Raw genomic sequence first — 11253 nt, 5'->3', positions numbered from 1 at the left:
GCTTTGCAAAAAAACGATTGTAGCTCTTTTTCGGGCTACAAACAGCTTTTTATGTACTGTTACAGCCTCACCACCCCCACCCCATTCCCACATCAAGGGATCAGACCTGCCTTTGCTGGTAGCTGGACTGTTGGCCACGACCTCACATATAAGCCAAGCCCAGGAAGAAGGTAGTTTCAGAAATGCGACTCAGAGCCACTGTAAAAAAATCATTAAGCGAACTACTTTATAGGAAATGCCCATGCCCTTCCTAAGAGTGGACAAACAAGGCCTTTCGAACCTGGTGGGAGGTGTTCAGGAAAGTAGGAGGGGCCCACACACTTACCATGCTCACCCACAGAAGATACTACGCTGTATGCTCAGGAGAGCAGTGGCAATAATACGTGAAAACATCATACATCATGAGTCTTTATTACATTGCAATAATATTTCTATTAATGGAGTTTTTTTTTAAAGGCCGCACATCATAGGTGGCATTAAATAAAACAGAGTGCTTAAGGGCAGGTCTGGATAGGGGGCAGGGATCCTTGCAAAAAAGGGAAGTAGGAAAAGCCCCGTAGAGAGAGCTCCAATCACATTCACCAAATGACTCAAGGTGGGCTTTGGCTGGGGCTTCCAAATCTGCTTTTTGTTCCGTCACAGAATGCTTGTGATTTAGGGTGCTGATGTCTTAGCCACTGCAGGGGCATGTGAATGTCATAAATCTATTCAGATTTGGGAAGTGCCTGGTGCTGTGAGGGGATGGCCGGGGCTTCAACCGGACAGAGCCCCACTGCAAATTCCGTCGCACCAAATGGCACATGGGGGCGACTCTCAGTACATTTGGTTAGGGTAAGGCCACAGGGGCAGGAAAGAGACTGGGTTTTCTCCCGCATGGATCCGTTGGTGTCTCTTGTGGTGAGAACTGCGGCTGAAGCTTTTCCCGCAGTAAGTGCAGGTGTAGGGCTTCTCTCCCGTGTGGATGCGGTTGTGCTGGGTGAGGGTGGACTTGTCGGTGAAGCTCTTCCCGCAGTCGGAGCAGGTGTAGGGCTTCTCCCCCGTGTGGATTCTCTTGTGTCTGATAAGGTTGGAGCTGACGTTGAAGCACTTCCCGCAGTGGTTGCACTCAAAGGGCTTTTCGCCGGTGTGGATGCGCATGTGCTTGACGAGGTCTGAGGTCTGGTTGAAGCTCTGCCAACACTCTGCGCACGTGTGGGGGATTTCGAAGGGAGAGTTTTGCTTCTTCGAGGCTCTGGCCTTCTTGGCTTTGCCAGGAGCCACGGCGTTGGCAGCGGGGTTCTCCTGGTGACTGCATTTGCCCTGCCTTTTCTCCGGCGGGCTCTTCAGGTGGCGCTTGTGATGGGAGCTACGGCTGAAGGTTTTCCCACAGTCAATACACTGGTAGGGCTTCTCTCCGGTGTGGGTTCGAACATGCTGAACCAAGGTCGACTTGTCAGTGAAACTTTTCCCACACTCGGAGCAAAGGTACGGCTTCTCGCCCGTATGGATTCTCTGGTGCCTGCTCAGGTTAGAGCTGACGCTGAACGTTTTTCCGCACTCAGAGCATTTATAGGGCTTCTCTCCCGTGTGGATTCTCTGGTGGTTAATCAGGTCTGAGCTCTGCGAAAAGGTTTGCCCACACTCCGTGCAGATGTTTGGGTTCTCACCTGAACAGGTTCTCTGGGGAGCAGTAGTGCCTTTGCGTTTTCTTGCTTTTTTATCCAGGCTGCCAACTTTCCTTGGCCCCTCTACTAGGAGTTTCTTTTGCTGTTCTACCGAGGTCCTCCGACCCTTCACTGGTCTTTTCTGACCTGACAGCTGAGGAAATTTCCCTTTGGTTCTTTTTGGAGGCATCTTGTGTGGGTTCTGGTGAAGTTGAACACTCTCTCCCTAGGTCACACGTGCAGTTCCATAACCTGTTCAGAGAAACAGAGGCACAAAGTTCACATCAAACGAGAGGATTCATCCGTTTTTATGGCAATCTGTCATGGTGTACAACCGTGTGCATGGGGTTTGATCATTTGGCGATGCAAGGGGGAAACTACAAATTAGTATCGTTTCCCCTTTGCATCCCACTTACATTCAGAGTGCTGCAACTTAGAATGAGTGTTTCCAAGTCCTTTTGTCAAGACCCATTTCTTCAAAAAAAAAAAAAAAAAAGACAAGAAAAAGCCTTTCCTACATTTATTGACTGATTACATTTCTATACTATTAGCCGAAGTTCTCTGGGTGGTTTAAACTATAAAACATAATAACATAATAAAGGATAATATAAAAACTATGTTTAAAACAGAATTAAGAACAAAGTGATAACCAAGATAAAAAGCCAGCAGCAGTGCAAAGATATAAAATGCACTAACATGGTTGGGGGGGGGGGGTTTAAGTAAAGGGCTAAAAAGCCTGGGAAAAGAAAACAGTCTTCACTTGGCACTGAAAAGACCACATGTAGGCACCAGGCAAGCCTCTTGCAGAGGGGTGCTAACACTGAAAAGGCCCCCTCCCTAGTAGCCATTTGCCTCACTTTCTTTGGCAGGGGCTCCTGGAAAAGGGCATTTGAGGATGATCTTACAGACCTGGCAAGTATCTATGAAAGAAGATGATCCTTCAGGTAACCTGGCCCCACCCCTTTTAGGGCTTTGCAGGTTAATGTCAGCACTTTGAATTTGAGCCAGCAATGGACTGGCAGCCAGTGCAGATCATAAAGCACTGGCATCATACAATCATATTGGCCAATCCCTGTTAACTACCTTGCTTCCCTATTTTGGACCATTTTCAAAGATGGCCCCACGTATAACGTATAGTAGTAATCCAAATGAAAGGTTAAAGAGCTTGGTAACTAACTAGGCTGTCTTTGTCCAGATAGGATCACTGTTGGTACCTTATGGAACACCCAGGGGAAGGTTGCTACTTAAGAAAACGAACACACCATTCCTGTGCATTTTACATGACAGGTGGAAATCCAACAGGAACAACTTTCCCCAGCACAGGCCAAGCTTCTCTCCATAGCTGGAAGCACCTTATATCAAGTCAGACTCTTGATCCACCTGGGTCAGTACTGTCTACTCTACACTGACTGGCAGCAGTGGTCCTGATCCTCAGAAAAAAGCTTGACTTAGCCCTATCCTGGAGCTGTCAAGGATTCAAACTCAGATCTTCCGCATGCAACACTGAGTCACTGAGCTCCAGTTCTAGAAATGAAAATTTGCCTGTTTTTATGCCTGTCCGTCATTAGAGCGATTAAAAACAGAGGAGCCCTGGGAGGAGAATGGTGGCAGTTCTACTCCATGTAGGTTAAAACCAGCACTTTGAACTGAGTGCAGAAATGGGCTGGCAGCCAGTGCAAATCACAGAGCACAGGCGTAATATTGGCCAGTCCCCGTTAACAATCTCGCAATCTGACTTTTCAGAAACTGGCCTCTTCCACCCTCTCTCTTGTGTTGTCCATGTCAGATGTGCAGTCCGGGGCTGCCGCTTCTGTATAGGGAACTGAGACCATGTCCGGAGAATGCTCCTTTCCCTTTAAGAGTGGCACAGGCAAGGTTATTCTAACAGATGAAGCTTCTCCCGCTACTGCCCCACTGTGATGGGAGAAGCTGCACTTCATAGAATTCTGCCTTCTGCGCAGCCCTTAAAGGCACAGTACCCCTCCCTGGCTCTGTACCTGGCCCAGCCTAGCTCTACATACATCTAAACAAGAGCACTGGTGCCATTTCTTGTCCTTATTCGCATTTTGCTTTCTTTTCTTTTTTGTGTGTGAGACCGCAGCCTGACAAGGCACAAAGAAGGCCACGCTTACTTCGATAGTTTCCGTGAAGGGAGAGGGATGTTAAAGGACAAGACTGCCTTCCTTGGATGGAAAAGTTCGCTCTCCTTTCCTCTAAGGATTGCGGGCGCGCCTTTCTCTTGCGACCTAAGCGGATCAGCTCCTCCTGGGCATCTTAAAGGGAAATCGCCGGGCAAGGGCCGTGCAGAAGCGAGACAGGCATCCGTCCTGGGGGCTTGGGTGGGAGACAAGGCGGCTTGTCCCCTTTCTGGCCTGAAGTCCAGGAGTGTCGCCTGCGCTGCGGCTGGCTCAGGGAGCGGGAACTGCGGCCCGGGTTCCTCCCCTTGCACGGATCGGAGTGGGGGAGCAGCAGCAGCGGGGGTCCGTTCGGGTTTGGGGGTCGCAATGGAGGAGTGACAGGAAGCAGCATAACCGTCTAACCTGGGAAGCCCAACCTCAATATGGAGGGAGGAGGACGAGGGAGGGAGGGAGGAAGAGCGGCTTCCTACACGTAGAGCCCTCTGGTGGCTGCAGAAATCCAGCTTGTCTCGACTAAGCTCCTCAGGGCCAAAACAGACGTTACTTTAACGACGCGATCCTATGCATGTTGAACCAGAATAATAATAATGGAAACTCCTACAACTCCCAGCAACCCCCAGCCACCATGGCTGGCTGCGGAAAGCTGGGAGTTGTAGGACTTCTTTTCAGTATAAACATGCATAAGATTGCCCCCCACCCCCCAAATGCGTGTCTTTTCTCTCTTCTATTTTACTCGCGAATGGGAGCCTAGCATGCGGAAGGAGAGGGAGGGGGGCTTTTAAGATCCGGATCAGGTCTTTGTGCCCACTCTAGAGAAAAAAAAAAAAATGAAAAGAAGACATTGGTTCTGAACATATGTTGAAAGCAGGCCTGTAGCCAGCCTAAATATTGGGGAGGGGGGCAAAAACAAATTTATAAACTTTTTAAATTGTTTGTAAACATTTTTTTAAAATAAGGGGCAAAGAAAATTGAGTGGGGGCGAGCCCCCTAGCTCTCCCCCTCCCGTTACAAGTCTGATTTAAAGTAATGTCTGTTTTGGCCCTCAGAGGCTTTCAACCTGTTACATGTTTAGGGGAAACATTGCCAGCTCTACTATTAGGTAGTAAGGCAGTCACCTTAGTCAGCTGGGGCAGTGGTAGTAGCCCTCTCCCCATTCTCCTGAGCCGCCTAAATTAGTCAGCTGCTCTGGGATATGGTGTTATCAGGACTGAAGTAAGATTCAAGTGCCGGTCCAGTCAATTTCTGTACATGAAATAGGGTCAATGGGTGGGGGGTGCCATCTTGTTATTCACCTCAAACACTGCTCATCAGGGTTCTTCAGTTAGCAGTTCAGTGATAGTTTCCCTATGATCAACATCTGAGGCCTGCCTCTGAGAGAGGTTTGGAGGAGGGCAACAAGAGAGAGAGCCTTCTCAGTGGTGGCTCCCCAATCTTGGAATGCTTTACCCATTGAGGTCTGCCTGGTGACAACACTGTCATCATTCTAGTGCTGGGTTGAAGCGGTCCTCTACTCCCAGGCATTTGCTAACATATGATGGGGCATTTATGTCAGTTGCTTTTATCCGTATTATAATTGTTTTCAGCTGTTTTAAATTGTTTTTAAATTTTCTAGGTAAAGATTTTAGCTAATGTTTTTACGATTTTGTATTTATGGCTTGTAATTTTTGTGAACTACCCAGAGAGCTTTGGCTATTGGATGGTATAGAGATGATGATGATGATGATGATGATGAGAGATACAGCTTCCCCACTGCTATTAATCTTCCCTTGAAACCCCCAACCTACCCATAGAGGAGTGTTGTGTGTCAGGCACCAGCTGACTTTAGACATGTGGGATCTATTTTGTTTGCTGTAACTGCAGGGACCCCTCATCAGAGCCAGGTGCAAAATAGTGCTGGGATGGATGGAAGGAAATGGTGGCTCAGGGGGAAGAGAAAATGACTTACTGCATCCCATATAAGCCATAGCTCAATGTACAGTACCTGCATTGCATGCTGTAAAGAATATAGAACACCTGTAAAGAATATGGAAGTTGGTGCCTTGGTGAAGTGGTGAGTCGTAAGCTTTGTGTAGAAAATCCCTTAGAAAACATTTATATCAGGGCCGATTTCTGAACACTATCCATTTATCCAATTTTACAGCCCACAGGTTCTGCACCAAGGAGTTTCAAGCTGTCATAGTGAACTTCTTCTTAAACCATGAAATGTATCCAAATCTTCCTTAGTATAAAAGATAAAGCATATTCACTTGGAGTACCCAATTCTTGTTCTCAGCCTGGGGACATACCACTGAAAAAATGAGTGAGGGAGCTTGCATGACACCACAGCATACTTTAAAGTTCTAGCAGAGGCCATCATCTCCCTCCCTCTCTCTCTCTCTCTCTCTCACTCACACACTCTCTCTCTCTCTCTCACACACACACACCCCTTATAGTCTCCCTATAGATCCTCCAGCATGTGATAATCAATACAAGAGATGGAATAGACAGGCTCCCATTTACACCCAACCTGCTTCAAGATCAACAGGTGTAGGTAGATGGCTACATCCCCCACTCCACCCCCCAGGTTATTTCTCTATTTGCTTTCTTAGGCTACCAAGCCCACTTGCTTGCAAATTTCCTTTTCGTTTAGACAGACCTCTTCAGTAAAAAATGGCTGCCAAGATTATTGCTGGTGTGGATTGGTTTGCACTTTGTTGTTGTTTTAGTTCATCTTAAATGTTTAAAATATGACTTTTTGTCATTTAATCTTACTGAAACAGCCTTCAAAGCCTGTGTTCAGGTGCTAAGGGGGAGGGAGATACAACATTTTGAAATAATCAATCAAAAACTTGAAGTCTTCTATCATACTAAAGGATATTCCAAACTATGAGAAGCTACCCCTGCCTGTTGAAATCTCTTCTCCTTCTCTGCCCCTGAAAACATGAAGTGACACCCCTATTTAATAAGACCAACTTTTTTTCATAATTTGTGCACTTTCCATAATATAAACACCACCTGGAGTTCTGCCTCAGATCCTGGAAAGCAAAAGGCTGAAGTGGAGACCACAATAGGAGGTGGCAAGTTGAGGCAAGTTGAGATGAGGTGACTCCCTCAGGCAATGGATTTTGGACACCATTAAGGGCATCAAAGTGGGAATCAGAGCTTCTATGAACGAGTGATTTATTGCACACTCGTGATTGGCCACTCATGGAAGTTTGTGGGTCCATTACACAACGTCGTCAATGGCCAGGATGTCTCCTGCGCTATCCTCTAGAAATTGTGCATTTAAAAAAACCAAGATAAGGTGGTATTATCCAGGATATCGTGGGATCTCTCCGCCACTGAATGCTGCTGTCTCATTAAAACACAATGGGGCCTTTCAAAGAAGGGAAGTTTTAAATTCCAAATCACATGATCATTTGTGAGGGAGCACACTGCGATGGTGGGAATACTGCAAGAACAAAAGCCCCGGTAAGGCTGTGGGATTTTTCCTATTTTTTCCTGTGTGTAGATAAGTTCTCAGGCATAGGACCATCCCAAGATGTTTTGTTGCCTGAGGCAAAAGACAAGATGCCCTTCCACCATTCCATATACTGAAGTTGACCAGACTGGCAGTCCATCACACCTGAGGGTAACAGGACAGTTTAGGAGTGCAGGGCAGGCTATAGGGCACACACAGTCTTTCAACAGAGGGGATTGGCCAGGGAGCTCAAGGGGAACAGCAGAGGATCTGCCATTGCTGCAGTGGCTTTAACCTCTCTTACCTGAAATGGCTGCCTGACCTAACCATGGGATATAATCTAGCACGAAGCTCTCTTGCCCAAGGTTCTTGCATAGCTCCCAATCATTTTATTTGGCTTGCAAAGTAGAACTTCCTCATGGATTATGTCTCTTGTGACTTAATGGTAGGGAAGAGGGAGCCCTTGAGATATTCTGCTGCAAGAACCAAAATGTCATGGATCAACGCTACACTACAGTGTTGGAAGGAGCAACTCTATACTGCAGAAAAGGGCAACTAAAATGATCAAGGGGCTGGAGCATCTCCCCTATGAGGGAAGATTACAACAGCTGGGACAGGTGAGATTAGGGGGGGGAAGAGGGTAAGGGGAGACATGATAGAGATGCACAAAATCAGGCTTGGTGTAGAGAATGTGGATAGGGAGGCATTTTCCCCCCTCTCTCATAATACTAGAACCCAATCATGAAGCTGATTGGTGGGAGATTCAGGACAGATAAAAGGAAGTACTTCTTCACACAGCACATAGTTAAGCTATGGAATTCACTACCACAGGTTGTAGTGACAGCCACCAATTTGGATGGCTTTAAAAAGGGAATGGATAAAGACGGTAGTGCACACGCTGGTAACATCGAGGCTCGACTTCTGCAATGCGCTCTACGTAGGGCTACCTTTGTGCCTAGTCCAGAAACTTCAATTAGTTCAAAATATGGCAGCCAGGTTGGTCACTGGTACACCTAGTGGGGACCACATTCTTCACTGGCTGCTAATTAGTTTTCAGGCAAAGTATAAAGTGATGGTTATTACCTTTAAAGTCCTACATGGTTTGGGTCCAGGCTACCTGTGGTATTGCCTTCTCCCATACAATCCGCCCCGCACACTCAGGTCCTCTGGGAAGAATCTACTTTAGTTTGCCAAAATTAGGCTGACAAGTATTACCCAGAGGACCTTCTCTTCTGCTGCTCCCAGACTGTGGAATGGCCTGCCGGAGGAGACTCGTCAACTTAATAGTCTTTTAGCATTTAGGAAAGCTATAAAGACTGATATATTCTGGCAGGCCTATCCAGTGGAATTTTAGGATGTTTTTAGGATGTTTTAATAATGTACACTATGTTTTTAATTCAGTTTTATGTATTTTATACTTATTGTTGCTTCCTGCCTCAATCCAAACGAGAGGCGGGTAAGAAATATTATTATTATTATTATTATTATTATTATTATTATTATTATTATTATTATATTCCTGGAGAAGGCTATCAATGGCTACCAGTCCTTGAGGCTATGTGCTACAGGCAGTATGCCTATGTACTGTATTTCTTCGATTCTAAGACGCACTTTCCCCCCCATATAAACATCTCTAAAAACAGGGTGCGTCTTAGAATCGCGGGTGCGTTTATTATTTCTTAGAATCAAAGCTTTTTTTCTGTTGATGGTACTGAAATTAGTGTGCGCCTTACAATCGATGGCGTCTTAGAATCGAAGAAATACGGTACATGAGTTGCTGGGGAACATGGATGGGAGGGTGCTGTTGTACTCGTGTCCTGCTTGTGGGTTTCCTGTTGACAGCTGGTCGGCCACTGTGTGAACAGAAATGTTGGACTAGAAGGACCTTTGGTCTGATCCAGCAGGGCTCTTCTTATGTTCTTCGTTTTGAACATAAAATGAAAAACCCACCCTCCCCAGAAACTGACATGAAGTGCCATAAAATCACCAAAATAGACCTTTTGAATAAAACTGTTCAAACATTTCAGGTAATAAGAATCATCTTTCCTTATACTCTGAAACCAAGAGAACAAAAATCCCTGTTTCCACAATACATGAATTGGAGCAATTGCCGTTCCTCTGTACTTGCGGGTCACAAATCACCATGAGCAGTGGTTCTATAGAAAGACACGCCATAGTTCCCCCACAGGGGGATTGCGATCACATCTCAAGAGATGCTATTTCAAGAAGTTTGTAACACTTCTGGAGGAGGCTTTCATGGTGCAATTGTCCTGCCTCGTGCACCGAGTCTTGCAGGGCAGGGCGGGGAGCAGACAATGTCATCTTCCCCTCATAGTCCTCCCATGTTTTCCTACCACTTCTTCCATCTTCTTTCCTGCAGCAGAAAATCCACTAAGGAAGAAAAGACGGAGCAGCTGCACAATGCCTTCTGTTAGCTAGGACTCAATATATCTGCACACCAGGCGAAACAGTCCTTGCAGCATTTTACATTCCATTTCCCATGGACAAGATCAGTGTCACAAGTATGAAGATTAGAAGCTTGCTTTCATGTACACAATTTTAAAAAATGAATAAGTTAAGAAAGGGGAAAGGTGGGAGGGGAGGGCATCTTTTGTCCCTACACTTAATGGCCCAATGACAGAAGTTGATGGCATGTCCTGCTGCCAGAACTTCCATGATGCTCTGCCAGTCTTCTAAGCTAAGTGATGATGGTAGGTGCAATGTTGTTTCCAGTACTTCGTAGCTGGTGTGTTCATGCCCATCTTCACCACCGTAGTTACCCGCCTTTGCTGGCTGAATGTCCCTTTGCATGTGCTAGAAAGCCTGTGATGGGGCGTAGTGCCAGAGGGGAAGGAAGGGCTGAGGGCTGTCCCCGGAGGCGTGAGTGCGTTCATGCCTCTTGTGATGGGAGCTGCGGCTGAAGCTCTTCCCACAGTAGAGGCATGCGTAGGGCTTCTCGCCTGTGTGCGTGCGCTGGTGCTGGGTCAGCGTGGACTTGTCCGTGAAGCACTTGCCACAAGCGTCACAGGCGTAGGGCTTCTCCCCGGTGTGGATGCGCTGGTGCCGCGTGAGGTTGGAGCTGACGCTGAAGCGCTTGCCGCAGTCGCTGCAGCGGAACGGCTTCTCTCCTGTATGGATGCGCATGTGCTTCACCAGGTCCGAGTTCTGACTGAAGCTCTGCCAGCAATCAGCGCATGTGTTGGGGATGTCCACGGCCAGCTCAGCTGCAGCAGCCACTAATGTCCGCTTGGGGGGCTTTGTTTCCTTGGCAGTCGTGATCTTGCCATTCCTGCTGTCAGGAGGGGGCCGTGGCCGGTGGGCACAGCGGGAATGGCCACGGCTCGGTGGGTGGCGCAGGTGGCGCTTGCGATGGGAGCTGCGGCTGAAGCTTTTGCCACAGTCGGCACAACGGTACGGTTTCTCCCCGGTGTGCGTGCGCTGGTGCTGGGTCAGCGTCGACTTGTCGGTGAAGCTCTTGGCACAAATGGGGCACGAATAGGGCTTCTCCCCGGTGTGGATGCGCCGATGCCGCACAAAGTTAGAGCTGACGCGGAAGCGCTTGCCACAGTAGCCGCACGCGTAAGGCGCTTCGCCGGTGTGGATGCGTCGGTGCGTGATCAGCGTAGAGCTCTGTCTGAAGCTGTGTCCACACTCTGTGCACACAAAGGGCTTGTCCCCACTGTGAATACGCTGGTGGTTCACCAGATCTGAGCTGTGTAGGAAGCTCTTCCCACACTCCGAACAGAGGTTGGGGCGCATCCCCTTGGCTGAAGCGGCCTGCCCTGGGCATGACACCTCCTTTTTCTCCACCGCCACCACCTGCTCCTCCTCTGGAGGGCTGCGGCACGGCCGCTCTGCCTTGCGCTTGTTCTTTTTCTTCCTCTCCCCTCCTGTGCTCTTGCCCACTGGGTTCTTTACATTGGCAATGTTTTTGCTCTTCTTGGGGGGCATCCCAGCAGTCGCCACCAAAGACTCACCTCCCCCTTACCAACACTGTGCCTGCCACAAAGGGGGGAGGAAGACAGAGAGAATC

At 47.9% G+C, this 11253-nt stretch overlaps 1 protein-coding gene across 1 annotated transcript; it reads right to left on the bottom strand.

Moving 5' to 3' along the window:
• Positions 1 to 337: 337 nt before the first annotated feature.
• LOC134395467 (zinc finger protein 271-like) lies at positions 338 to 11171 on the bottom strand. The gene is made up of 3 exons (XM_063121630.1): positions 10181 to 11171; positions 4515 to 4528; positions 338 to 1869 (listed from the first exon to the last, which is right to left on the bottom strand). Exons 1-3 carry the CDS (start codon positions 11169 to 11171, stop codon positions 814 to 816), a joined length of 2061 nt encoding a protein of 686 aa, XP_062977700.1. The 3' UTR covers positions 338 to 813.
• Between the last annotated feature and the right edge of the window lie 82 nt (positions 11172 to 11253).

Source organism: Elgaria multicarinata, chromosome 3, assembly GCF_023053635.1.
Source record: "Elgaria multicarinata webbii isolate HBS135686 ecotype San Diego chromosome 3, rElgMul1.1.pri, whole genome shotgun sequence".
NCBI classification, from domain to species: domain Eukaryota; kingdom Metazoa; phylum Chordata; class Lepidosauria; order Squamata; family Anguidae; genus Elgaria; species Elgaria multicarinata.
This window is presented reverse-complemented; position numbering and strand designations above follow the sequence as displayed.